The sequence below is a fragment of the Panulirus ornatus genome, chromosome 33 (genome assembly GCF_036320965.1).
Source record: "Panulirus ornatus isolate Po-2019 chromosome 33, ASM3632096v1, whole genome shotgun sequence".
NCBI classification, from domain to species: Eukaryota; Metazoa; Arthropoda; class Malacostraca; order Decapoda; family Palinuridae; genus Panulirus; species Panulirus ornatus.
Window position 1 is genome coordinate 17,309,389 of NC_092256.1, and position 27,866 is coordinate 17,337,254.

Sequence of the window (27,866 nt, forward strand, 5' to 3'; positions counted from 1 at the left end):
TTAGAGATTATTACCTCAGTGGATATAACCCCTCCCATCCAAATCACCCCATAACTAACCACAATTCCCCCAAGTAGAGACAAAGAAGCTAACATGTTACCCAATTTTGCAACCTATACTCACAAATCCTCCAAACTTTCCCTAAAAAAAAAACACAACACTGACAACACATATACATACATTAATGTCTCAATACCTCCAATACCTCCCAACCCAGGTTTAAACTCCACTTTACCAGACATACTTTCATCTGAAACTGCACTCCCAAGGCATGTACGAGTTACACTTTCTCATCTGTTTTCTGGACACACCACCCACATCCCCCAACGTTACAAAACCCCCAGTGCAACATAAGACCTCTAACACCCAAGAGGCATCTTCCATACCAAAGACACTGAATGTTTACCCTTCGTCCTTTTCATTTTACCACATTTAACCTGTCATCCTGTCCAGTGGACTTGGCTAGCTGCCTGAGCACTGCGGGAGCCCTATAGTATAGGATCCTGGAGTAGGAGAGTAATATATGTATCTAATTCGTGTCTTAACTAAGATTATTGGTGTGGTTCGTGTACAGTCACCTGCATATATCTTCTTGACTCTGATTGCTTTCATTCTAATCCCCATTTGTGAACATCTTTGTCATTCCTATATATGCATGAAGGAAAAGAAGTATTGTCAGCCCTTTATTTCGAGCTTGTGGTCAGTTTTAGAAAATTCTCTTTATCCAGACGTTTTTTTCCTCTGATTTCGTCTTAGCCTTTGCTTTCAGTTTCTAAATAGTGTTATGTTCCTTTGCATTTATCAAAACGTATTCTGCATCATCCATTTCCGTTTCAGTTTTCGTACTCTCTTTGTCCCTCTTGCTTCCATTATCCTGCATCAAAGACTTTCCTAGATTCTTACGTTTTCTCTCTTACCATACCTATCACATATATAGTCAGGGATTCTTGTTTTCTTTTTTTTTTTCAGGCTCTTGAAAAACTTGCGAAATGAATTCTTTCTCAACTCGTTTTCAGCCTACAGTGCATGGTCCACTTATCAAGCAATTAAACCCCGAATTGGATAGTTATCTGCGTTGCTTCGCTCATTAAGTTCTACAGATAATTATTAGTTATAGATTTCCTTCATTTCCCTTCTATCTGCCTTTGCTCTTCTTTCTCCTACTTCAGTTTGAGTTTTCGTTTTTTTCCTTTTTTTTTTATTTAAAGTGAGATATAACATTCCCCTCCCTCAGGTGCCCTTAAGATAGGTCTGTTGGCGGCGCTTTCGAAGGGCGGAGGTTGTGGCGGCTATGGAGGAGGCTACGGCGGTGGTGGCGGTGGCGGCTACGGAGGCCACGGTGGTGGTGGTGGTGGCTGCAAAGGAGGCTGCGGCGGTGGTGGCGGAGGATACAGGCGCCTATTCGGCGGCGGCTGCAAAAAAGGCTGTGGCGGCGGTGGAGGCTACGGTGGTGGCGGCTACAGGCGTACCTTCGGTGGTGGATGTAAGAAAGGCTGTGGCGGTGGAGGTTGTGGCGGAGGAGGAGGAGGTGGACACCACGGAGGAGGAGGACACGGAGGTACGCATTAGGAAGGGGCTACACTTTAAGAAAAGGAGATGACGTCAGTAGATACACCTTTCATATTTGGCCACTTCGAAAAAAAAGCAAAAAAAAACATGATACTGATTTTTCTCCTTCTTTATGATCATTAGACAAAAAAAAAGAAGGAAAAGTCGGTTGAGGATTCACAGTACACCATAATTGTATCTTTTTTGAGGAATTACCAATTTCAGGAAAACAAGTTGATAATATCCCAGAGAATAGAAATATTCATAGAGTAAAATCATGGAAATATTCATAGAGTAAAATCATGGAAATATTCATAGAGTAAAATCATGGAAATATTCATAGAGTAAAATCATATACGGATAATTACTCATCATTGTTATAGAGCCAAGTTAAGGTCTGGATAAAGACGAAAAAAGTCTCAAGATTTTTCTCAAATTCCAGATGGAAATATAAAGGTATTGATGCACTGTTAGGAAGCCAAATATTGTAAATTTCTCTGAGAAACTTCGTATTTATAAAAAGTAGGGCTGATTTTAATGAAGGTAATTATCAGACAATCTAACCCAAGACAGTGGCATTACTCCTGAGGGAAAAATCCTCTAGCTGAAGAGTTTCAGACAATATATATATATATATATATATATATATATATATATATATATATATATATATATGACAGAAAACGAATGTTGGAATCATTGAAAACAGGAAGTCTTATGTTTTTACTTCTCTTTTTTCCCCTAGGTGGAGGCTACGTCGCTGTCTACCACGTAACAGAAGGTGGAGGATATGGTGGAGGTGGTGGTGGAGGCTATGGTGGGGGTGGAATAGGGGGTGGTCATGGTGGGGGTCATGGTGGCGACGGAGGCTATGGTGGGGGTGGAATAGGGGGTGGTCATGTTGGGGGTGGAATAGGGGGTGGTCATGGTGGGGGTCATGGTGGCGACGGAGGCTATGGTGGGGGTGGAATAGGGGGTGGTCATGGTGGGGGTCATGGTGGCGGCGGAGGCTATGGTGGGGGTGGAACAGGCGGTGGTCATGGTGGGGGTCATGGTGGCGACGGAGGTAGTGGCTATGGTGGAGATCTCGGAGGCGGACATGGCGGTGGTGGAGGAGGTGGATATGATGGTGGCATTATTGGTGGTGGTGGACATGGTAGTGGAGGAGGAATTGGTGGAGTTATTGTTGATGGAGGGGATGGTTACGGTGGTGGTGGATTTGGTGGAGGTGGAGGAAGCAGTTACTCTGACGTCGGAAGTGTTGGAGGAGGAGTTGGAGGCATTGGGAGCAGTAGTTACACTGATGTTGGAGTTGTTGGAGGAAGCAGTTACAGTGAAGGAGGGGGCGGTGGAGGTTTTGGAGGCAGTAGTTATGCTGACGTGGGAATTGTTGGAGGAAGTAGCCATGGTGGAGGAGGAGCAGGAGGAGGAGGAGGTGTAAGTATTGGAGGCAGTAGTTATACTGATGTTGGAGTTATAGGGGGAAGTAGTTACAGTGGAGGAGGAGGAATTGGAGGAGGTGGCTTTGGAGGCAGTAGTTATACTGATGGTGGGGTTGTTGGAGGCAGTAGCTACAGCGTTGGAGGAGGAGGAGGAGGAGGAGGAGTTGGAGGAGGTGGAGGCATAGACATCGGAGGCAGTAGTTACACTGATGGTGGAGTTGTCGGAGGGAGCAGTTACAGTGGAGTTGGTGTTGGAGGTCATGGCCGCCGCAAGAGAAGAAGTGGCCCTGGTGAAGAGGACCTTGATGCTGTGTCCCAACCTCTAGTAAGTAATGCCTCTCTCTCTCTCTCTCTCTCTCTCTCTCTCTCTCTCTCTCTCTCTCTCTCTCTCTCTCTCTCTCTCTCTCTCTCTCTCTCAGTAAAGGGAAAAAGGATCATTACAGAACCTTGTCATGCCATACAATAGGTAACCTAGAAGATCTATTGATCGAGCTGTTCTAACACTAAACGCGGTAACCCCACAAGAGTTCGAAACCTTTATAACATAGGTTAAGAGTCATTCTTTTGAGCACAGGTCAGTGATTCGAAAACATATATGAAAGGTCTTTGTGCCTCTAGCAGTAATTTGTCCCTTGTACCTCTACCAGACAATTCATGAACAGGTATCTAAACCCTTGTTCCTGTAGTGGACTGTGCATGGGCTGGTATATGCCTTGTGTCTCTGTGGCGGAAAGTTCATGAATAGACGACTGTTCAGGGATAGGTTCCAATCCTATGTATCTGTAGCAGACGGTTCAGAGCTGGGTGCCTGTCTTATGTATCTTTAGCAACTGGTTCATGGTATTGTGGCCCTTGTTCCTGTAGCATTCACCACCTCACCTCACCATGTCTGTCCCCACACAGGTAGTCATCTCGGAGGACCAGTATTTTAGGCTGGTGAAGGCTGCGGATCCCACAAGGTGTGGCCAGAGGCTGGTGTGCGAACTCGCGGCCAAAACAGAGGTCGAACTCCAGCCGGACGAGAAGATGGTTCTGGAGATCATCAAGTAAGGGGAATATCCAGCTTTTGATGTTCCAGAACAGATTGGATTTGTTGACTTTTTTATTTGGCTTCATTTTAGCCTTATATTCAATTCTAAGTAGGTGTAGTACTATGATATATATATATATATATATATATATATATATATATATATATATATATATATATATATATATATATATATATATATATATATATCACTTCAATTATGAATTTCAGATTAAATTAATACATTCAGTATGATCTTTTTTTACGCTGTTCGTATTGCGGAACAGTATGTTACGAATATGCGACTGAAACTTTTAATTGTTGAACAGGAAATAGGGAAAAGCCTTCATAAGCATAAGAAGAGAACCAATACATTCATCCATCCTCATTTACAGGGAAAAGCCAGACAAAAAGAGCGGAAAGAGCGAGGCTCGGGCGCTATACGAAGCGGCCATGCAGAAAGGGTACGAAGGCGCCTCTTGTCGAAAAACGTACTCCTCTTGTCCATACACCAACCAGCAGATGATGGCTGTGGTGCGAGCAGTCGGCCAACGTCTCACTGCTTCTCAGAGAACGCCGTAGCCTCAGAACAATTATTCTCAGGTGACTTAATCTGCAGCAGCAGGAGGAGGTCTCAGGTCCCAGCGTGTGGTGGGATTTTGGAGTCCTTAAACTTCGCATTGTTGCGAAAAAGCCTTATTTACTTTCATTCGTCCATCTCAAACCGCGATTAGTTCTTTGACTATGATTCAAAATATCCGTTACCAGAACGGTTCAGATTTTTAGCAAAACAGTTTCGTTTGGAAGATGGATTTCCCATTCTTCGTCACGGATCACTCTGACTCTTTCAACCAAAGACATGTCGGGTCTTTGCTTTCAACCTCTCTCTGGAAAGGGCACTATGGCTCCGATTCGCTTCAGTTCTACGGGTATATTGAGAAGAACTTAAGCGCTCAGAGATGCCACACGGAAATGCTTTGTAGCGAACTGTTATCATAGATAGGCTTCAGTTAATTTCTGGTTGCAAAGGAGCTAGTGAATGACACTATCAAATGACAGGGGTCTGCGTAAAACCAGTTCCATTGATACACGAGGTTCCTACTTTACTGTAAAGCAACGATTTTGACACTGATTCATATACTTTTGATACGAATCAAAGAGGAGTACATAAAGAGCACGTTGATCTTTTGAGATGGATTCTTGTAGTGATTTGCCAAAGGGGTTCGACGGGAAAAGTTCATACTTAGAGGTACTGTGTGTGAAAATGTTTCGCTCTAAAGGTGTCCAGTGGCAAATGTTTCGCCCTCAAAGGCATCTGAGAAAAAAAATATGAATCACTGCTCCTAAGAATAACCATCTTAGTATTATGCATGACTACAGCGATTCAAATTCACGAAATTAGACCTTGAAGTTTAAAAAGAAAAAAGTATGCTCATAATAACAGCAAGGTGCGAATAGATTCACACATTGTTAAGGTTATATCAAACAGACTATATTAAGTGCACATTACGGAAAAATTTCATCACCCACAGCGTATACCCAAAGTATAATATGTAGATATGTTTAATGTCTTGCAAGCCTGTGAAGTTTCGGTAACATGTATAGTATGTATATTGGAATGAAAGTATTGCCATACGCTTTTTACGTCTCTAAGAAAACATAAATAATATATTTTTTCTTGTTATTTTAGTTATCATTTGTTATAGCATATTTTGTATACTTCAAGATACTAGAAATAGAAAGTATGATAATGATACACTTTTGCTTTTTCGCTCTAGTCGGTCTGTAGGTTTTATAGATATATCAAAATGTTGCCAGGTTTTGAGTTATCAACATCTGCCAATTATGTACTGACAGGTATGTATTGCTCCTGTATGGAAAACAGAGAAAGTTACAGATTTCTCTGAATGTCGCAGACAAAAGTCCTGGAACATATTTGATTCTTAGTGCTCGCCTGATCGAATCTCGAGTCATGATCGAAGCTGTACCGAAGCTTCTGACGTTACGTGATGAAAAAAGGAATTCGGTATAGCTTCAGTCAGCACACGATACAGCTTCGATTAGACGAGTCCCAGACCTTTTTGTACATGAATTTGTATACTCGAATTCATGGATGCATGATTTTAAGCTCCGAGAGCGTTATAGACAGACGAAAGCAATCATACTAAAGTTTTTATGTTTTGCATTCTTGAGGCTATTTGAACCCTAATGTTTGTACTACAAAGGTTCAAACTGTTCGACTGCTCCAGTATGAGGCTTGGATAATCGCCCCTAGTTTCTAAGTTTATGTTTCAGAGCCGCTGTTTTGTTCATATATGTTTTTGTTGCCGTGTTGAGAGTATCTTATATCAAGTTCATATTCTTGTCAGTGAACGAAATAGCGATTCTGACTTTTCCATGTGATTAGTTGATGATATGCATTTGTCTTTAGTTAATGTGCTTGTTGCAGATGAAAATTCAGTTACTGTGTGTTGTAGTACTTATACAATCAGTATAGCCAGTTTCTGTATTTGTGGAGGTATATCATTGTTAGTGTCTCCTGAATGTGTACAGTCACTGTTTGTGTTGACTGTATCCTCTACACATTGTTATAAACATGTAAGTAGCTGAATATTTTAGCCATTGCTATGAGATTAATTAGCATGTTTTCTGTATGCACTCATATGAAAATAGAACTTAATTCAGTTGTTGATCGATTCTTATAACCATTTTATTATGTTCCTGTGTCTGATGTTATATGGACTCTCTCTGTTTACCTTCTCTCATCACTCTGATACTCAGCATCTTTGCAAGTGATGTCCAAAGGCTGTTGATGGAAGGGGGTCGAAAAGGTTAACCAAACCTAGCCTAACCTAACCTGACTTGAAGTCGAATTTCACTCTTACACTCAGTAGCAGAATGCATATGTTGATAAGGCTGGTGGTATTTGTGGCAACGATTTGTCTTCTCGTTTTCATTATTTGTACCAATTGGCATCACATGGAATACTTACAGACGCATCCAAGGAAAGTGATCATTTCCTTGTCGAAGTTTGCTGTGAATTCGACCTTATTTGTCCAGTTCCTACCTAAATTCAGTTCTACAACATACTAGGCAGCCCTTAAATCAAAGATAAAGGAAATGGATTTTGTTTTTCCTATTATTAGTTGGCCATTTAGACAATATCTTACCTCTCTTACGTAAGAAACCCAGTATTCTCTCTCTCTCTCTCTCTCTCTCTCTCTCTCTCTATTCATATAAAAAATGTACAGTAATGATACAACAAGGATCAGAGAAAAAAACAGACATATTACAATCATTTATGTTTTCCGAGGATCAAATACATTAACACTACAAAACACGACTTTAAATGAGTAAAATCTTAGCTTAGGAAGGTAAACATTCTGTCCGAGATGATGCCGCTGTCTGAGAAGATCCACCGAGAACCTCCCCTAGCAGTATGGCCCTGCGAAGTCGCTGTAGGTACACGCAGCGGAGACGGATATGGTGATTTCACGGTTGTAGGATGTGGAGGTAGTAGTGAGGGTAGTGACTGCAGTCGTCCATACTGTGAAGACGAGCTTCTCGTCACCCGTTGACGCCTCGTGGTCGGTGGCGACGACCGAGTCATCATCTTCTACCAAAGACGACACTATGGTTGTGATGGGCGAGTTGTCTGGAGTGTTGGCAGTGACTGGTGGCTTTTCAGTGTTCCGTCGATGCCGTTTACAAGACACAGCCACCGCCGTGTCTGCAATGGAAACGTCAGACTCCAATCATTCCCTGCGTCACATTCTTAAATTTACTCTGTTACTAGGAGACACTTCAAGACCCGACAGCAAAAGGGACAGTCTGGAGACAAAGCCACGTAAATATCTCATTTGTTGACATGGAGGAAAAGGTTTTGATAAAGAAACGGGATGAGGGTGCACTATGACTTAAAGAAATAGACGACAAAGAGTTGAGGAACAGCAGCTTCTCACCGACTGTGTAACAGGTGTAGGGCCGGACGGTAGGCACAATGGAGAGGCTTGTTATGGTTGAGGTGAGGTAAGTGGCCAGGAGTTTTGCTTCTGCACCTGCAAAAAAAGATAATATCAAGTAGCGTCTCATGTTTTCCATTGGCTATCTTGAATATAAATTCCGTTTTCATTCCTATATTCATATTCTTAATGGCTCTGGGTTCACATGAAGAGCATATGGTTATACGTAAAATTATATGAACGGGGAAAAGTGTCTCCAGGAATTCGTATTTATTCTAAAGTGAAAGTGGATGTTTACAGAGGTAATTCTAATTTCAGCTACCATCAGTTTTACTGCATATACTGGTATATATATAGTTACTTAGATTTACTTATAAAACATGACTTGAGAACTTCTTATTTCTACATATGCTACCAGACTTTCAGTACAGCGTTAAGGCCCTTGTGCATGGTTATACGACCCTTGTGTAATACGGTACGACCTTTCAGTGTGACGGTACGACCCTGAGGTATGATGGTCTTATGGCTGAGGGGTCAGGTCAAAGTTCACGCCATTATACCTTAATGTAGTACCTTAGCGTTGTGGAATCGTACCGTCGTACTCAAGTGTCGTACCGCCGTACTCAAAGATCGCACCGTCGAACTCGGGTATGAAGATAACATGAACCTAGCAGGCAATGTTGCCCTGTGAAAACAAATTCTTTTCTTCAATAATTTTCACTTCATATCAATGGTGGATAAGACTAGATTGTTCTTTCTATAAATGATTAGTGCCATCTTTTTTTTTTTTCAATTTGCTTCCGTACCACATGAGGGAGGCGCTACATCACTTGTGCTATTCCAAACTTGGACTGCTAGTAAGTACACCTGTCATACGGTACAATGCAGTGTGGTAGTGAAGGGTACACTATGAGAATTGTAGGTACACTTACCGTGGGTAGCTGACTCCCCTCCAGCATCGCCGCTGACGTACACCACAAGGCACACGAGGAGGGCTAGGCTTTTCTGTTGTGGTAAAGGAAAATATCATTACAAAAGAGGACTCCTTAAATATCCTGGTTTCTGATGAGGCTATGATAATGATTATAGTGTATACAATGACTACCAGGTACATATTCGATTAGAGGGAAAATTAATGTGCTTATACAGTCCATATGACTATAGAAACAATACGCATATCATATACACTAAGGACAGATGTGAAAATTAACCCACAATACCAGTATATTTGCCTCGTGTGAAATACAACGAAGCACCACCTACCATCATTGTGGATATGCTGGATGTCCTTATCTACACACTCGCTCTTATATATATATATATACCTATTGATGATGGCCTAGTCCTAGGGGAAAGGTTGGGAGGTACGAGTAGGCCTTATCCAAAAATAGAAAACCAGGAAGTCCGTACAGTGTAAGATGAATAGATAGGCCTACGTCCTCCAGGAAAAGAATTAATGCATTTTCTACCAACGGTATATTTTGATGGCCTCCGATGGCAGCAGCAGCAGTAGCTTTATGTTACCATACCTCATTTCCGCTCTTTTTAGAGCGAAGTTTCAGTACGTCGATATCCTTTGATTTGGTAGTATTTTATATACATAGAACGAAGTCTTCTTCAGCGATATTTTTGAATGTTGTGATGAACTAGTGAAATTCTTCTCTATGAATAATTATGAATTACATTCCATACTCATCACTCTTTAAAGTCTAAACTATGCTTCACCAGCGTGATTACCCACCTTATCAAAAGAAATGTTACAGCAAGGCTACAAACTTCACAAAGTACTTAGAACAAAAACTTGCTGTCTAACAATCACAATCATTCAACGCTGCCACAGAGACAAAAAACTTCCAATGCAATCTCGCCTCAATGTGCTTGGCACTCAACTCTTTGCTATATCTCTGTAACCCTCGTCCGAACCACTCCGTAACCAACCAACAACCTCTAAAATAGGAGCAAAATACTGATCCCTGCCTCACACTTAGGAATCCTATGCTCCCAGATAAGGTCCCCTCTCCTCTACTAAACATAAGAATAACAAAACATGTACACATTGCATTAAACTGACAAGCATTGAGAAATCATCTTCCCCTATCAGTTCTACATGCCACCCAACAAACATACCCCTATCTGAAATTACACCCCCCAGAGATGCTCTTGTCACTCTTTCCTTTCTACGCTGTGGACACCAGCGGTCACTCAAACATTCCAAACACCGTTTAACATATCAGGAGACCACTCATACCTAGTATGCAGCTCATTCCACAAAGAAACCTTCACAACACACACTTTATAACTTGTGGTCCTGCTTAGTGGACGTGGACGGGTTCGACAGCGCTCCAGGAGCTCCATAAGATGACAGAAGGTACGGTATTCCTGTAATAGGAAGTTAAGGTAACATGAGATATGATTTAACTTCCTTAAGCAGCCTAGTCATTTCTTGGTCATGGAGTTTGTTATAACTATGGGACCTATCTCATTAAGGACACTGATGATTCTAGTTTTCCTCTCTGTCAGAACGAATCTGCTAAGATCATGCACATTACCTCCAATCAAGTGATGAATAACACGTTTAAGCATCTACAATTTTTCTCTTATTACGTATTACTTTGGTTTTGGCTCCCGACAGCTGACTACTAGTCTGCCCCCACCACTGCGAGACCGCGCATACTTGGCAAGCTGTGCGTCACATTATTACTGTTTTGCCTTTGGCAACTCAAAGGTGGGCCGTTTTGATATCTCTTTCTTTACGTTTTGAAGCTTTGGACCTCTCTACCATCTTATGGCCTTCCAACAGCTACGACCAGGCACATCTTGATAGGTATTTTTCACCTCCAAAAGTCGTAAGTTCATGGCACATCTTGATAGGTATTTTTCACCTCCAAAAGTCGTCTGTACTTCCCTTTGTCTCTTCTTTCTCCCTTCATTAACTTCTCCGTATTTCAATTAAGGCCAAGCCTTGATGTGGACTTTTGCTTGTGAGCGGAGCCTTCAATGTCTAAAAAAAAAGTTATAAAGTCCTGGGCTACCTGGAACGCCTTGATATATATTGATGTTCCCACTGGCACAATGAATTTTAGTTCAAAACATCAAGAGATATATTCCTTATGGTGTATTACAACGTCGTTGTTGCTATGTAAACCGGTACAATTGTTACATCATAAAGCAGGGAAAGTTAATGCCAAGCTCCACGTGACGTCAAAAGCCGAACAAATCCGATTTCCCAACACAAATACATGTCAGTTCAAATTTAACATTTTTGTTGAAACATATATTTTGAACAATCTTATTAACCTGTAGAAGAGTGGATGTCGATGATCATAAGAAAAAAAGCAAGTTTTCTGGTATATTTAAACGCGCCATGTGGAGACGTCTGGCCTTGTTTGTTGTTGGACGTATCCGGCAGGTACAGAGCCGTCACACAGAAATCAATCCCTGTTGAATTTGGCTTTCTCTGACTACCAGGAATTAAGGTACGTTGTTTATGCCAGTGAAGAAGAATGCGAAAGTCAAACGTTTTGATTAATCATGTTATGCGATCTGAATAAAGTGTATTTCAAGAGTGACAGCTGTGCTTGTGCCGTGCCCAGCAGCGTCTGATGCAACATGAGTTACCCCAGGGCAGGTTTGGTCTACAGGGTGTAATTGGTATTTTGGTATTGTCGAGCACGTAACAAGTGCCTCTCGTACTACTTTCTTCCAGTAGATGGATAGATCATCTTGTTCATTATAGGTAGCGTGTATTTCAGTAAGATTCGGTATAAGGTTTTGATGGTGTTACCATTATAGAAAAAATTGGGGTAATGGATTAGTTACAGTCCGCGTCGGTATTAGATTTAGATATTACTTGATTTTGTTCTTTATTTCTAATGTAATGTTTAGAGAATACAAGAACAGTTAGAGAACATGAGACTGAACATCGTACTCAGTTATTCTGTTTGGTGGATTATCAGAGAGCACAGGAGTTTTATTTGGTATATATTGACAAGTGGTATCAATTATTTTCTTACATTTTGTAATGGAGTTTTAACTGTAGCTCCTCCCTTTCAAGTTGACGTCCCCACAAAGTAGGCAGATCTTTGAAGGAAAGGGAAATTGTGTGGTAAATCCGTTTCAGATTCATAAGGAATTTGTCTTTTTTTTGAACAAATTCCATAAACTAGAACACCAATAGTAGGAACACTCTAAGGTATTAATCATAAATATTTCATGACATATACTGAAAAAGGATGATATTTATGTATGATAAGTAATAATCTTCCTGTTTTTTCCCCAAGAAACAGAATCAAAGTCCTATTGGCCATTCCAAAATATTGAACATTATTTCATCAACACGAAACAACAAAATAAGAAATAAAGCTGTCTGTATCTATCTGAAAGACTACCTTTATATATATATATATATATATATATATATATATATATATATATATATATATATATAAATGAAATATAAGTTCCCAAGTGCACTTTCATGTAATAATCACATCATCAGGGGAGACACAAGAGTGAAATATAAGTCAGTTGATATATATCGAAGAGATGAAGCTTCGTCTCTTTGATGTATATCAACTGACTTATATTTCTCTCATGTCTCCCCTGATGATATGATTATTACACGAAAGTGCACTTGAGAACTTAGAGTGTTTCACTTTCCCTGTGGACTCATAGGAATATCTTGATCACGCACAAAATTGTGATCCTTTCCAATGTATATATATATGTATATATATATATATATATATATATATATATAAATCATCCCTGGGGATAGGGGAGAAAGAATACTTCCCACGTATTCTCTGCGTGTCGTAGAAGGCGACTAAAAGGGGAGGGAGCGGGTGGCTGGAAATCCTCCCCTCTCGTTTTTTTCAATTTTCCAAAAGAAGGAACAGAGAAGGGGGCCAGGTGAGGATGTTCCCTCAAAGGCCCATTCCTCTGTTCTTAACGCTACCTCGCTGACGTGGGAAATGGCGAATAGTATGAAAGAAAAAAGAAATATATATAAATATATATATATATATATATATTGACCAAGAGGATACATGTGTCAGAGGTGGAGGGAACAAGAAGTGGGAATCCAAGTTGGAGGTGGAAAGATGGAGTGAAAAAGATTTTGAGTGATCGGGGCCTGAACATGCAGGAGGGTGAAAGGCGTACAAGGAATAGAGGGAATTGGAACGATGTGGTATACCGGGGTCGACGTGCTGTCAGTGGATTGAACCAGGGCATGTGAAGCGTCTGGGGTAAACCATGGAAAGTTGTGTGGGGCCTGGATGTGGAAAGGGAGCTGTAGTTTCAGTCCATTATTACATGACAGCTAGAGACTGAATGTGAATGAAAGTGGCCTTTGTTGTCTTTTCATAGTGCTACCTCATGCACATTTGGGGGGATGGGGTGGTTATTTTCATGTGTGGCGGGGTTGTGATGGGAATGAATAAAGGCAGACTGAATTATGTGCATGTGTATATATGTATATGTCTGTGTGTGTATATGTATACGTTGAGATGTATAGGTATGTATATTTGCGTGTGTGGATGTGTATGTATATACATGTGTATGTGGGAGGGTTGGGCTATTCTTTTGTCTGTGTCCTTGGGTGACCTCGCTAACGCGGGAGACAGCAACAAAGCAAAATAAAATGAATAAATAAATAAATATATGTTTATGTATATATATATATATATATATATATATATATATATATATATATATATATATATATAGGTGTCATCTGCATGAAACATGCATTCCTTCTTGTCTAAACAATCTTGAAACTGTTGATATATGACGCCAACCATTTGCTACAAAAAAAGTATGTGTCCTCGAAAAGAGGGAATTTAGTTAATGTATCGACTGCACTTATCTTTTGTACTGCTTTGAAGTACAAATTATGTTTTATACTCTGTTTGGTATTCTTATGCTTTACATTACTTATGATATTAACCCCATGTTTTCCCTCGTCTTCATAACCCTCCTCACTATTGAGTTGTTTGAAATTTAAAGATGTATTAATTCTAATGAAGAACTCATTTTCTAATTGTATTTTTTACAGTATGTAGAAAACAGTGAATTCATAAGAGTAGAAAAAGATCCCAAAGCTAGAACAAGTACACCTGCATTCTGATGGAATACATTTTTGTGGTTTCTGGAAGTGCTATAGATGAATAGATGAAGTTTTGTATTTGTTGTTATAGAACTGACTTTGTTGCTAAACTTTTCAAAAATAAGATCTCGGCAGAGGAGGGCAGGGCTTGAAAGAGGAGGAAAAATAGATACATATTCAAAAGCATGCTGATATTTGTCTTGCAATTTTGAGGTAATGAGCACAATCTTCATTTGGAAATATCATTGTTTTAATTTTTGCAGTATTAATATTCGTTATATTAAAGAGGGCTATGAAAGTCATGGTAAATGTGGAGTTAATTCTAATAAAAGTACTTTAGGTGGATCATTTAGAAAAATCAACACATTTTATGAAAGCCTTGTCAGACCTCTCATAGTATATGATGTTCATCATAATTATTATTTTTGAAGTTGATATATACCAAACACACTGTGATTTCTGATCTTAACAGTGTCCCAAAAATTCAAACATAGAATACATGGCAGCCTTCCTATAATTAGCCATCACATGGAACAATTTGTTAGTTTGGCTGTACATCAATACTTGTTTTGAATGTTGAGTAATTTTGTTTAGCAATGGTAGTATAGAATACAGCAAAAACTGTGGAGCATGATTTAAAGCTATATATATTTCTTTGCGATACTGAATGAGGTGGTAGGGGTGAGGGTTAGGAATGTAAAGGAAAGTGTAGGGTTAGCTAATGTACATGTATGTGAAACTCTTGTAAGAAATTGTAAACTATAATAACAATCCTAACCCCATGATAGCTGAGATTTTATTAAACTCAATACTGTAGTTAAGATATAACTAGGCTAGACCATTAATGAACGTCATCCCAACTCGAACAAATTTCATCTTCCAACTTACAGACTAAGCAGGTGTTCATGCCATCATTCAGCTTCCCCACAATAGACAAAATTCCTTAAAGTACCAAGCAGCATACCATATTAATTTTGGTAATGTTATGTTTTACTATAAATCTTTGTTCTTATCTAATGATGTAGAATGAAATGCAATACTCTTAAATCATTCTTTTCAGCCTAGAATCTGTTTTACAAACATCGGTTTATCATTCTAGAACAAAATCACAATATCCAAACCTATTTTCAGTGCGTAGCTAAACTGGTTATATACCATGCATGGTCTCAGTAGTTTACTGCATTATTGTTGGTATATTTTTACCATAAGTCTTAGGTGTGGTAGGGCAGGTTAGGTTATTATTTAAATAGATTCTGTTGAATTTTTTTTTAATTGATCAACCCCATTTGCAATGATCAACCCCATGCTTTCCCTGATCTTCATAGCCTTCCCCACTGTCCCTTATCACCCCTGGATCTGTTAGAAACACATACATATGGACACCTTACACATAGTACATGTGATTTAGAGTGGTCCTAGTTATTGGAAGTGTTATTTTTTTAGGAAGTGGTCATTAACCTGGTCATCATTTCATAAAATGTGATCTTATTTGGTAAATAACCAGTTTATATTTCCAATGAAATTAGATTTTGGAAATGACTACTTATGTTGTTGATTAGTGATTGAGTTGTTATTTCAGAAATGCCTGCATATAATTTGTCTTGTCTTTCTTTATTTTTATACCCAAGTGAGGAAGGTAATGAAGGACAATGAAATTATGGGGTGAAGTAAGTAAAAAGGATGAACTGTAGTGTTATATGAAAACATTTATGTTTATGTTACTGTATTTAAAGTACAAATGTTAAATGAATGATTGTGGTGGGATGGGTGAAGTTAGAACATATGGTTGCTTGCTCTCATATGAAAACCCTTTCATTTACATAGTTTGAAGTCTCTACTAAATATCTCTGATGTATAGATGTGTTAAGAGTATAAAAATCTAATGCATTTAAGGATGTAATGATGCTAATATACATTGAAATGGTTAAGTACCAGTTTAGGTATTTCACTAAGTGTGTTTTGGAATCTCAATGATATTGATCACTTATGTTGGTGTGATATGTTAAGACTAGAATATGTTTATGAGGGCTTAATTTCCAGCATTATATTTATTTCACAGTTATGGATAATTTGGTAGTGATGGTCCTAAGAAGATCAAGGAAAATGTTAGGCCAAGTAAAATAATAGAAAACTTGTCACACTTCCCCAAGCAATCACCGTTTACCATAGTATATAATGTGTTGGCTGAGATATACGAATATATTGATGTATATCTTCCCTTCTATCAAATGATGAATAGTGTTGGGTAGCAGATTTACTCAAGTAATTTGGCAAAGATTGTGTGCTGGAGCTGTTTGCTGGAACTTTGGTTGATAACACAATGTCTTTATATGTAGGTATACAACCTATGTATGAATACCTGCAATAGACTTTGCAAAAATAGCAGTTCTTGCTAACACTTTTCACCATGTTCTTGACTTTGAGTCTTACTGTTTCAATGCTGTGATGGTTGTGCATTAGATAATTTTAAAATGTTTTGTTATTTTCCTTACTGAGCTCTTTTATATTTAAAATGTTGCTCTTTATGGCTTACATATGTTGCCTTCTATATGTTATGTATCACTCTGTCCTTTCTAGTGTGTTGAGTTTAAGTATTCTGTCTCCCATGGTAATTCCTGTGCTCCAGACCATCATTGTTGCTTGTGAAGTATTTCTCTATTCTTTCTGATGTGTTTAAGTACAGTACTATGCCAAGTGATTGTACGCACACCAATATTCTCTTTTGCCTTTCATATGTGCAATAAGCATTGCAGAAATTCTCATTATCATAGTACTTATTATTTGGTTTGAATCAAAGCATTTTCTTTTCCATGCTTCCTGAGTTCAAACTTTTCATTTATAGTAACATTATAGTAACATTTAAGTGCTCAAATTACAGAGGTATAAGTTTGTTGAGTATTCCTGGTAAATTATATGGGAAGGTATTGATTGAGAGGGTGAAGGCATGTACAGAGCATCAGATTGGGGAAGAGCAGTGTGGTTTCAGAAGTGGTAGAGGATGTGTGGATCAGGTGTTTGCTTTGAAGAATGTATGTGCGAAATACTTAGAAAAGCAAGTGGATTTATGTAGCATTTATGGATCTGGAGAAGGCATATAATAGAGTTGATAGAGATGCTCTGTGGAAGGTATTAAGAATATATGGTGTGGGAGGCAAGTTGTTAGAAGCAGTGAAAAGTTTTTATCGAGGATGTAAGGCATGTGTACACGGGAAGAGAGGAAAGTGATTGGTTCTCAGTGAATGTAGGTTTGCGGCAGGGGTGTGTGATGTCTCCATGGTTGTTTAATTTGTTCATGGATGGGGTTTTTAGGGAGGTGAATGCAAGAGTTTTGGAAAGAGGGGCAAGAATGAAGTCTGTTGTGGATGAGAGAGCTTGGGAAGTGAGTCAGTTGTTGTTCGCTGATGATACAGCGCTGGTGGCTGATTCATGTGAGAAACTGCAGAAGCTGGTGACTGAGTTTGGTAAAGTGTGTGAAAGAAGAAAGTTAAGAGTAAATGTGAATAAGAGCAAGGTTATTAGGTACAGTAGGGTTGAGGGTCAAGTCAGTTGGGAGGTAAGTTTGAATGGAGAAAAACTGGAGGAAGTAAAGTGTTTTAGATATCTTGGAGTGGATCTGACAGCGGATGGAACCATGGAAGTGGAAGTGAATCATAGGGTGGGGGAGGGGGCGAAAATCCTGGGAGCCTTGAAGAATGTGTGGAAGTCGAGAACATTATCTCGGAAAGCAAAAATGGGTATGTTTGAAGGAGTAGTGGTTCCAACAATGTTGTATTGTTGCGAGGCGTGGGCTATGGATAGAGTTGTGTGCAGGAGGGTGGATGTGCTGGAAATGAGATGTTTGAGGACAATGTGTGGTGTGAGGTGGTTTGATCGAGTAAGTAATGTAAGGGTAAGAGAGATGTGTGGAAATAAAAAGAGCGTGGCTGAGAGAGCAGAAGAGGGTGTTTTGAAATGGTTTGGGCACATGGAGAGAATGAGTGAGGAAAGATTGACCAAGAGGATATATGTGTCGGAGGTGGAGGGAACGAGAAGTGGGAGACCAAATTGGAGGTGGAAAGATGGAGTGAAAAAGATTTTGAGTGATCGGGGCCTGAACATGCAGGAGGGTGAAAGGAGGGCAAGGAATAGAGTGAATTGGATCGATGTGGTATACCGGGGTTGACGTGCTGCCAGTGGATTGAATCAGGGCATGTGAAGCGTCTGGGGTAAACAATGGAAAGTTGTGTGGGGCCTGGATGTGGAAAGGGAGCTGTGGTTTCGGCCATTATTGCATGACAGCAAGAGACTGAGTGTGAACGAATGAGGCCTTTGTTGTCTTTTCCTAGTGCTACCCCGCACACATGAGGGGGGAGGGGGATGGTATTCCATGTGTGGTGGGGTGGCGATGGGAATGAGTAGGGGCAGACAGTGTGAATTGTGTGCATGGGTATATATATATATATGTATGTGTCTGTGTGTGTATATGTATGTGTACATTGAGATGTATAGGTATGTATATTTGCGTGTGTGGACGTGTGTGTATATACATGTGTATGGGGGTGGGTTGGGCCATTTCTTTCGTCTGTTTCCTTGCGCTACCTCGCAAACACGGGAGACAGCGACAAAGCAAAATAAATAATGATAAAATAAAAATATAAATAAACAGAAAATGAAATATATCCACGATGATTAAAGAAGCTGACAGTCCACTTGCTACTTTTTGTTGATCCCCATGAGTTGGTAAGGTAAACCTGATTAGGCTTTTACTCTTCTTGCTTTCAGGTCCAAACTCATGGGATTGAAACATCAAGGTTTTTCTACATGTATGGGCATGAATGATGATAGACACAAGATACAGGGTTTGGCAATAGATGATGCCAAAAAAAAAAATAGGCAAGCTAAACTTTACCATATGAACTTCCTTACCATCTTGTTTAAATCCATAAATTTTTTTTACTTCTTTGAGCCTGCTTATCCAGACTACTTCAGAACTTCTTAACCAAATATTCACTTTGACTGTGATGAAATTCTTCAAACGTCACTGCCAAGGATCAATTCATACATGATAACTGAGACATTTCATTCAGCTTCAAAGTGTCCCCATTTGATAAACAACTGAAAATAATAAGTGAACATATGATATGTTTCCCATTTCAGAGAGTAAAAATGTTATTCCATGTGTGGCGAGGTGGCGATGGGAATGAATAAAGGCAGACAGTGTGAATTGTGTGCATGTGTATGTATGTATATGTCTGTGTGTGTATGTATGTGTGTACATTGGGATGTATGGGTATGTATATTTGCGTGTGTGGACGTGTATGTATATACATGTGTATGGGGGTGGGTTGGGCCATTTCTTTCGTCTGTTTCCTTGCGCTACCTCGCAAACGCGGGAGACAGCGACAAAGCAAAATAATAATAAAAAAATTTAAGTCTGATATTATCTTTGATCTGTATTTTCAGTGGGGGCCTTTTATGAAGGTGCCAATATGTTATAAATCATTCCATGGCTTACTTTCTCAAATTTCTCTTCATTGAATTCCAATAAGCTCTCTTCTGCCCATTTTTAGACTACTCAGGTCCCTTTGTAATTTTTCTTGGTCTCCTTGGGCTTCACTTTCTTCCTTACTCTCTTATTGTCTGCTGACACTTTATTATGCTTTCTCTTTCATTCATATCTGTGTTTGAAATCATGATTACCAGAACTATTGAGGCCAATACCACTCTTCGCAGTTCAGTTGAAAGAGGTCATCCTTGGACATGGTTCTGTTTCACTGCCACTTGGAATCTTCTGTTGGTTAAAAACTTTTATGTTTTGTCTTGCCACTCTCTAAAAACACTCCATAGTATGCTTTGATAACTGCTTTAATGAAATCCAGTGTCTGATCACCTCTTTTTTAATAGAGTGTAGTATAATTTATTGTAATGAAGTAGTGGAGTATTAGTACTTTAAGATCACAGATCTGTGCTGGCGTTTGTTTGTGAGATTATTGCTAAAAAGATTTTCCGTAATGTTTCCTTACTACTTTTTCTTATACATTAATGATGGTTAATGGTAGGCTGAGGGTGAAAGGCATGCAAGGAATAGAGTGAATTGGAACGATGTAGTATACCGGGGTCGATGTGCTGTCAATGGATTGAACCAGGGCATGTGAAGTGTCTCGGGTAAACCATGGAAAGTTTTGTGGGGCCTGGATGTGGAAAGGGAGCTGTGGTTTCGGTGCATTACACATGGCAGCTAGAGACTGAATGTGAGCAAATGTGGCCTTTGTTGTCTTTTCCTAGTGCTACCTTGCACGCACACAGGGGGAGGGGGGTGCCATTTCATGTGTGGCGGGGTGGACGTTGAGGATGGATGAAGGCAGCAAGTATGAATATGTACATGTGTATATATGTTTAGGTATGTATATGTGCGTGTGTTGACGTTTATGTATATACATGTGTATGTAGGTGGGTTGGGCCATTCTTTTGTCTGTTTCCTTGCGCTAACGCGGGAGACAGTGATAAAGCATGAGTAGATACCAAAAATGTTCTAGTACCAGTTTAGAGCCTCCCTTGTTTGTTTGTACTTTTCATGCCATTTTGTATATGTCTGCTATACTTGATTGGTACATGCTCTGCCTCAGTAACTGCATGAGAGATTTTGCTATGGTTACTGTCTTTCTTCAGAATGTATTTACGATTCCATCTGATCCTGGTTCTTGAGTTTTCATTAAGTTGATTTATCATCACCTTGATTATCACACTGTCTGTTAGGGTGATATCTCTAAGGACATGTTTAGCAAAGTGATTGAATATATAATCATCTGTCTGTTTTTGTGCCAGAGATTGACTTATAATGATTGTTTTAGTTTTGGCAAATTCTTTTAGGTTCATTTTCATACTAACCTTCTTCTCTGAAAGTTACAATCTCCAATTTTTAGTTCTTGGCTTTATTCACATACTATGCAGATAGTGTAACTTCAAAATTCTGTTCCATACCCTGCATTACTTTCTCATTTGCTCTCTTTTTATCTGTGACTCCATAATTTGCCTGTTATCATTTCTGTATGATCTAGTTCTTTCATTTCATCCATGCTTATTATATACCTCACCTTGTTTGCTAATATTGTTTATAGTTTTTTATTGACATGTTTTATTTTTTTTCCAGGCAAAATGAAGAGCTCAGAGGTGAGACAGATGTTCTTTGACTTCTTCCAGCAGAGGCATAACCACACCTATCAGCACAGCTCTCCAACTATTCCTCATGATGACCCAACGTTGCTGTTTGCTAATGCAGGCATGAACCAATTTAAGCCCATTTTTGTAGGAACTGTAGATCCTAGTAGTGATATGGCAAATCTGGTGCGTGCTGTTAATTCACAAAAGTGTATCCGTGCTGGTGGAAAACATAATGACCTAGATGATGTTGGTAAAGATGTGTACCATCATACTTTCTTTGAAATGTTAGGTAATTGGTCTTTTGGTGACTACTTCAAGAAAGAGGTGTGTGCTTGGGCATGGGATCTTCTTGTCAATTGGTATAAGCTACCAAAGGAACGTCTTTATGTTACCTATTTTGGAGGTGATGTGGCATTGGGCCTTGAGCCAGACTTGGAATGCAAACAAATTTGGTTGGACTTGGGTGTAAGAGAGGATCAGATTTTGCCTGGAAGTATGAAAGACAACTTTTGGGAGATGGGTGAAACTGGTCCATGTGGACCATGTTCGGAAATTCACTATGATCGCATAGGGGGTCGTCATGTTGCACATCTTGTAAACATGGATGATCCTGATGTTTTAGAGATTTGGAATCTTGTATTCATGCAGTTCAACAGGGAATCAGATGGTTCACTGAAATCCCTGCCAAAAAAACATATTGATTGTGGTATGGGACTTGAACGTTTGGTGTCTATTCTTCAGAATAAGAGGTCTAATTATGACACTGATCTTTTTGTACCTATTTTTGAAGCCATCCAAAAAGCATCTGGATGTAGATCATACTCAGGCAAAGTTGGGAAAGAGGATGCTGATGGTGTTGACATGGCATACAGAGTTTTGGCTGATCACATACGAACTCTAACAGTAGCATTATCTGATGGTGGCATGCCTGACAATACAGGAAGGGGATATGTCTTGCGCAGAATATTAAGGCGAGGGGTCCGATATTCCTCTGAGAAACTTGGAATGAAACCAGGCATGTTTGCCAGTCTTGTTGATGTTGTAGTTGAATTACTGAAGAATGCTTTCCCAGAAGTTTCAAAAGACCCAGAGTACATCAAAGACGTAATAAATACAGAAGAGCTGCAGTTTTTGAAAACTCTTGAACGAGGTCATAAGATGTTGGAGCGAACAATAGTGAAGCTTGGTGGTAGTCATGTGGTACCAGGTGATGTAGCCTGGAGACTTTATGATACGTATGGATTTCCTGTTGATCTAACCCAATTAATGGCTGAAGAAAAAGGTCTGACTGTTGATATGGAAAATTTTGAAGAAAATAAGAAAGAAGCTCAGGAAAAATCCAAAGGGGAGAATAAAGATAAAGATAATTCATTCAGACTGGATGTTCATGCTATTGAAGATCTTAGAATTAGAAATGTTCCCTTCACAGATGATCTTGTTAAGTTCAAGTATTGTGCTGGGGAGTCCTCAGAGTCAAATTATAAATTTGAATCTTGTATTGGAAAAATCATTGCTATTAGATACGACAACCAGTTTGTAAAAGAAGTTACATCAGGAAATAGATGTGGCATCATTCTTGATAAGACCAACTTTTATGCTGAAAGTGGTGGTCAGATGTATGATGAGGGATTCATGGTGAAGGGAAATGATGAAGGGACAGAATTTAAGGTTGAAACAGTAGAAGTCAAAGGTGGTTATGTGTGTCACATTGGTGTAGTGGAAGGCACATTAAGGCTTGGAGATAGCCTGAATCTGAGCTTTGATTGGGAACGCAGGAAACAGCTCATGAACAACCACACAGGCACTCACATTCTCAATTTTGCATTGCGACAGGTTCTGTCCTCTGAGGCAGACCAGCGGGGCTCCTTAGTGGCTCCTGATAGGCTTCGCTTTGATTTCACCAACAAATGTGCTATGACCATAGACCAGGTAAAGAAGACTGAAGAAATTGCAAGGGAAATGATTAAGCAGAATAAACCAGTATATGCCAAAACTGCACCTCTCTCTGTTGCTAAGAGTATCCAGGGTTTACGTGCTGTGTTTGGAGAAGTATACCCTGACCCAGTGAGAGTGGTTTCTGTGGGTATTCCTGTTGAAACGCTGGAGGCTGATCCTCAGAGCCCAGCTGGTAGTATCACTAGTGTTGAATTTTGTGGTGGAACTCATCTCCTTCGGACTGGGCATGCAAGAGATTTTGTCATTGTCAGTGAGGAGGCAATTGCAAAAGGAATACGGCGTATTGTTGCTATCACTGGTTCAGATGCCATTAAAGCCTTGAATAAAGCTTCACTCCTTGAGAATGAAATTAACAAGGTAAAGAAGAAGATAGAAGAAAATAACCTTCCATTCAGAGAAGTTGTGCGGCTTCTGACTGATGTTTCTACAGACATCAATCATGCTCACATCCAGCATTGGAGGAAGGAAGAGTTGCGTAAGGCAGTTGATGCTGTCAAGAAAGTCCAAGGGGATGCTGACAGAGCTAAGAAGACTGCAAGATCAAAGGAAGCCATTCAGAGTACTAAGAACTTGCTGGCAGCTAATGCAAACATTCCATACTTAGTGACAGAAATTAATGCTTATGCTCAAAATAAAGTAGTTAACGATGCCCTGAAAGAGGTAAAAAATGGGCCTCCTTCACTTTTTATAAGTGCTGATGAAGATTCTGGGAAGATTTTGGCTATGGCTGCTGTACCCAAAGATGTTGTTTCCAAGGGCCTGAAAGCAGATGAATGGGTGAAGAATCTAACAACACTCTTGAATGGTAAAGGTGGTGGCAAACCTGAGTCTGCTCAGGTAAGTGGCACTAATGTAAAGGCTCTGAGGGAAGCAATAAATCTTTCTGAAAAATTTGCCCAAGAAAAACTAGGTTGTCAACCAGTGACCTTAGATCTGCCTCAGGCAGTTACATCTAATGTTAACCAAACTCAAGAATTTCAGAGTTTGAGGGAAAAGAATGTAACCCAAATTCTAGAGAATCAAACAAATGGAATTGTGCTTCATACATACCCCAACAATATCCGTGCCTTTCCAGCCCTAATAGCTGCTAGATATTCTGGGAAAGATGTTACAATATCTCCGAATTTCAAGGTAGGGGTTACAAATGTCACTGAAGGCTATATATCTCTGTTTGGTTCAAGTACAGTGCCTGCTATACAAACTCCAGATGGCCCTTTGGTAGGGAGCTTAGCTCCAGCTTGGTATCTTGCATCTTCTGCTTTAAGAGGCTGTAGTCCTGTAGATCAAGGGCAGGTTTTAAGTTGGATGTCAACTGCAGACTCTCAACTTCTACCAATTGTGTGTTCAGGGATGGTTCCCCAGAGTAAATGTGATAAGAAAAGTAATGATGGTGCTTATGAAGCTGTCATGAAAGAGTTGCAACGGCTTAACATTTATCTACGTGATCACACGTACTTGGTTGGAGAAAGGATATCACTTGCTGATATATGTATGTTTGCATCCTTAATACCGGCTTTTCAGCATAAACTTGATGCCACTAATAGAAAAAAGTTGCCTTGCCTGACACGTTGGTTCAACACTATTCTGCACCAGCCACAGGTTACTAAAATTGTTGGAACATTTGCTATGAAGTAGCCAGCCTATTGTTTTAACTCACCCCAGGGATATCTGCTGATGTAAATATGTAATATTCCTCTATATTTGTCAGTTACTAGAAATTTTAAGTCAAATGTTGGTTAATGTGTATTTTAGAGGAAAAAATACTAATGATAAAATAATACTGACTGTAAATGGTATAAACCTATTTACAAGCAAGAGTTTTACATGTGGGAGTTTATCATCAAGCATCATTCTTTAGTACATGGCACTGACTGTGATTGCAAAATCTGGGCAATTTTTATCGTTTTAATCTGTTGGGATGGCTCATTTTGAAGAGAGGGCTGTGTACTTATGAAAATGTATATGATCTCACATGGATATACTTGATAAGGTGGAAAACTTTAATCTGGTTGTATAAAGCAGTAAGCTTGCTAAGTTGAATATTGTCCTGTAAAAGCAAATTTGAAGTGAAAGAAAATGACGATTATGTAGCATTTATGGATCTGGAGAAGGCATATAAGAGTTGATAGAGATGCTCTGTGGAAGGTATTAAGAATATATGGTGTGGGAGGCAAGTTGTTAGAAGCAGTGAAAAGTTTTTATCGAGGATGTAAGGCATGTGTACACGGGAAGAGAGGAAAGTGATTGGTTCTCAGTGAATGTAGGTTTGTGGCAGGGGTGTGTGATGTCTCCATGGTTGTTTAATTTGTTTATGGATAGGGTTGTTAGGGAGGTGAATGCAAGAGTTTTGGAAAGAGGGGCAAGTATGCAGTCTGTTGTGGATGAGAGAGCTTGGGAAGTGAGTCAGTTGTTGTTCGCTGATGATGCAGCGCTGGTGGCAGATTCATGTGAGAAACTGCAGAAGCTGGTGACTGAGTTTGGTAAAGTGTGTGAAAGAAGAAAGTTAAGAGTAAATGTGAATAAGAGCAAGGTTATTAGGTACAGTAGGGTTGAGGGTCAAGTCAATTGGGAGGTAAGTTTGAATGGAGAAAAACTGGAGGAAGTAAAGTATTTTAGATATCTGGGAGTGGATCTGGCAGCGGATGGAACCATGGAAGCGGAAGTGAATCATAGGGTGGGGGAGGGAGCGAAAGTTCTGGGAGCGTTGAAGAATGTGTGGAAGTCGAGAACATTATCTCGGAAAGCAAAAATGGGTATGTTTGAAGGATTAGTGGTTCCAACAATGTTGTATGGTTGAGAGATGTGGGCTATGGATAGAGTTGTGCGCAGGAGGGTGGATGTGCTGGAAATGAGATGTTTGAGGACAATATGTGGTGTGAGGTGGTTTGATCGAGTAAGTAATGTAAGGGTAAGAGAGATGTGTGGAAATAAAAAGAGTGTGGTTGAGAGAGCAGAAGAGGGTGTTTTGAAATGGTTTGGTCACATGGAGAGAATGAGTGAGGAAAGATTGACCAAGAGGATATATGTGTCGGAGGTGGAGGGAACGAGGAGAAGTGGGAGACCAAATTGGAGGTGGAAAGATGGAGTGAAAAAGATTTTGAGTGATCGGGGCCTGAACATGCAGGAGGGTGAAAGGTGTGCAAGGAGTAGAGTGAATAGGAACGATGTGGTATACTGGGGTCGACGTGCTGTCAATGGATTAAACCAGGGCATGTGAAGCGTCTGGGGTAAACCATGGAAAGTTCTGTGGGGCCTGGATGTGGAAAGGGAGCTGTGGTTTCGGTGCATTATTACATGACAGCTAGAGACTGAGTGTGAACAAATGGGGCCTTTGTTGTCTTTTCCTAGTGCTACCTCGCTTTCATGAGGGGGGTAGGGGGTTGTTATTCCATGTGTGGTGGGGTGGCGATGGGAATAAATAAAGGCAGACAGTATGAATTATGTACATGTGGATATATGTATATGTCTGTGTGTGTATATATATGTGTACATTGAGATGTATAGGTATGTATATTTGCGTGTGTGGACGTGTATGTATATACATGTGTATGTGGGTGGGTTGGGCCATTCTTTCGTCTGTTTCCTTGCGCTACCTCGCTAACGCGGGAGACAGCGACAAAGCAAAATAAATAAATAAATATTTTTTACTATTCTATTTCATGCTCAAAACAGTTCCTGAATCACTATAATCTTCCATGATTTTCTTAAGTGTATTCAGTGAATATAGATAATATTTTTACGTGATGGAGAGTAAAGTATTTAAAAGCTTTTATGGAACAGTGTTGTGAGTGATGTTTATAAAAATGTTAATAAAATATTTATATTGGTGCAGTTAAATAAGTAGTCTTTTGTCCTCTGGCATGAAATGCAGGTGAAGAGCAGAACTCAAACAGGTAATGATAACAGTATTTTCATTTTTTTCAGTGAACTTATTTATTAAATGAGGTGATGCTTAAGGCTACCTAGAATTTTCCTTTTTGCACTTTATACATATATGGTGGTGAAAGGTTTTTATTGGGTGAAAAATTGAAGAAGCTGGTTTGGGAAAGTATGTGTAAGGAGAAATTTGGGATTCAATGTGAATAAAAGCAAAGTTATTAGGTTTAGTAGTTGAAAGAGGTTGATTAGAGTATGAGTTTGATTGGAAGTGGGTTGTTTTAGATTCATGGTAATAGACGTGGCAGAAACTTGAACTATGGAAGCTGAATTGAGCCATAGGTTGGGTGAAGGGGCTAAGGTCTTAGGTGTATTAGGGATGTGTGGAAAGAGGTCATTGTCGATGAGGGCAGAGGTGGATATATTTGTTGTTATAGTAGTTCTAACTGTGATATATTCATGCGAGGTATTAGCCCTTTTTAAAAAAGTACAGAACGTGAATGTTTGGAAAAAGAATGTTTGAGGACAGTAAGTAATGTGAGGTGGGTTGATTGAATAGGAAATGAAAGCCATCCACAGGCCCCACAGACCTTTCCATGGTTCCCCTGACCTCTTTATATATGCCTAATTCAGCCCATTGACAATACATTGCTCCATTTCGTTCTTTCCCATGCATGCCTCACACCCTCCTGTATGTTCATGCACTAACATCTTAAAAGCATCTTTCACTCCATTCTTTCACCTTCTCAGATTTGCTCTTTTCCATGTTCTCTCCACTTCCGACATGTATACCCTTAGTCATC

The 27,866-nt window shown here is 39.7% G+C and overlaps 3 protein-coding genes across 3 annotated transcripts in view; 2 read left to right on the forward strand and 1 right to left on the reverse strand.

Annotated features, from left to right (window-relative positions):
* The window catches only part of LOC139759666 (uncharacterized), an 18,678-nt gene extending 11,973 nt beyond the window's left edge, over window positions 1-6,705 (forward strand). The window contains exons 3-6 of the mRNA XM_071682071.1: window positions 1,235-1,558; window positions 2,294-3,315; window positions 3,894-4,036; window positions 4,416-6,705. Coding sequence (XP_071538172.1) covers window positions 1,235-1,558; window positions 2,294-3,315; window positions 3,894-4,036; window positions 4,416-4,602 — 1,676 coding nt within the window. The 3' untranslated portion in view covers window positions 4,603-6,705. The remainder of the gene's footprint in view (window positions 1-1,234; window positions 1,559-2,293; window positions 3,316-3,893; window positions 4,037-4,415) is intronic.
* Window positions 6,706-7,305: 600 nt separating this feature from the next.
* On the reverse strand, window positions 7,306-9,283 carry LOC139759512 (uncharacterized). Its single transcript, XM_071681713.1, has 4 exons — window positions 9,246-9,283; window positions 8,915-8,987; window positions 7,983-8,078; window positions 7,306-7,750 (listed from the first exon to the last, which is right to left on the reverse strand). Exons 1-4 carry the CDS (start codon window positions 9,249-9,251, stop codon window positions 7,452-7,454), a joined length of 474 nt encoding a protein of 157 aa, XP_071537814.1. The 5' UTR covers window positions 9,252-9,283; the 3' UTR covers window positions 7,306-7,451.
* A 1,956-nt stretch (window positions 9,284-11,239) lies between these two features.
* AlaRS (alanine--tRNA ligase, cytoplasmic) lies at window positions 11,240-27,027 on the forward strand. Its single transcript, XM_071681712.1, has 2 exons — window positions 11,240-11,458; window positions 21,221-27,027. Exon 2 carries the CDS (start codon window positions 21,226-21,228, stop codon window positions 24,820-24,822), a length of 3,597 nt encoding a protein of 1,198 aa, XP_071537813.1. The 5' UTR covers window positions 11,240-11,458; window positions 21,221-21,225; the 3' UTR covers window positions 24,823-27,027.
* The last annotated feature ends 839 nt before the right edge of the window (window positions 27,028-27,866 follow it).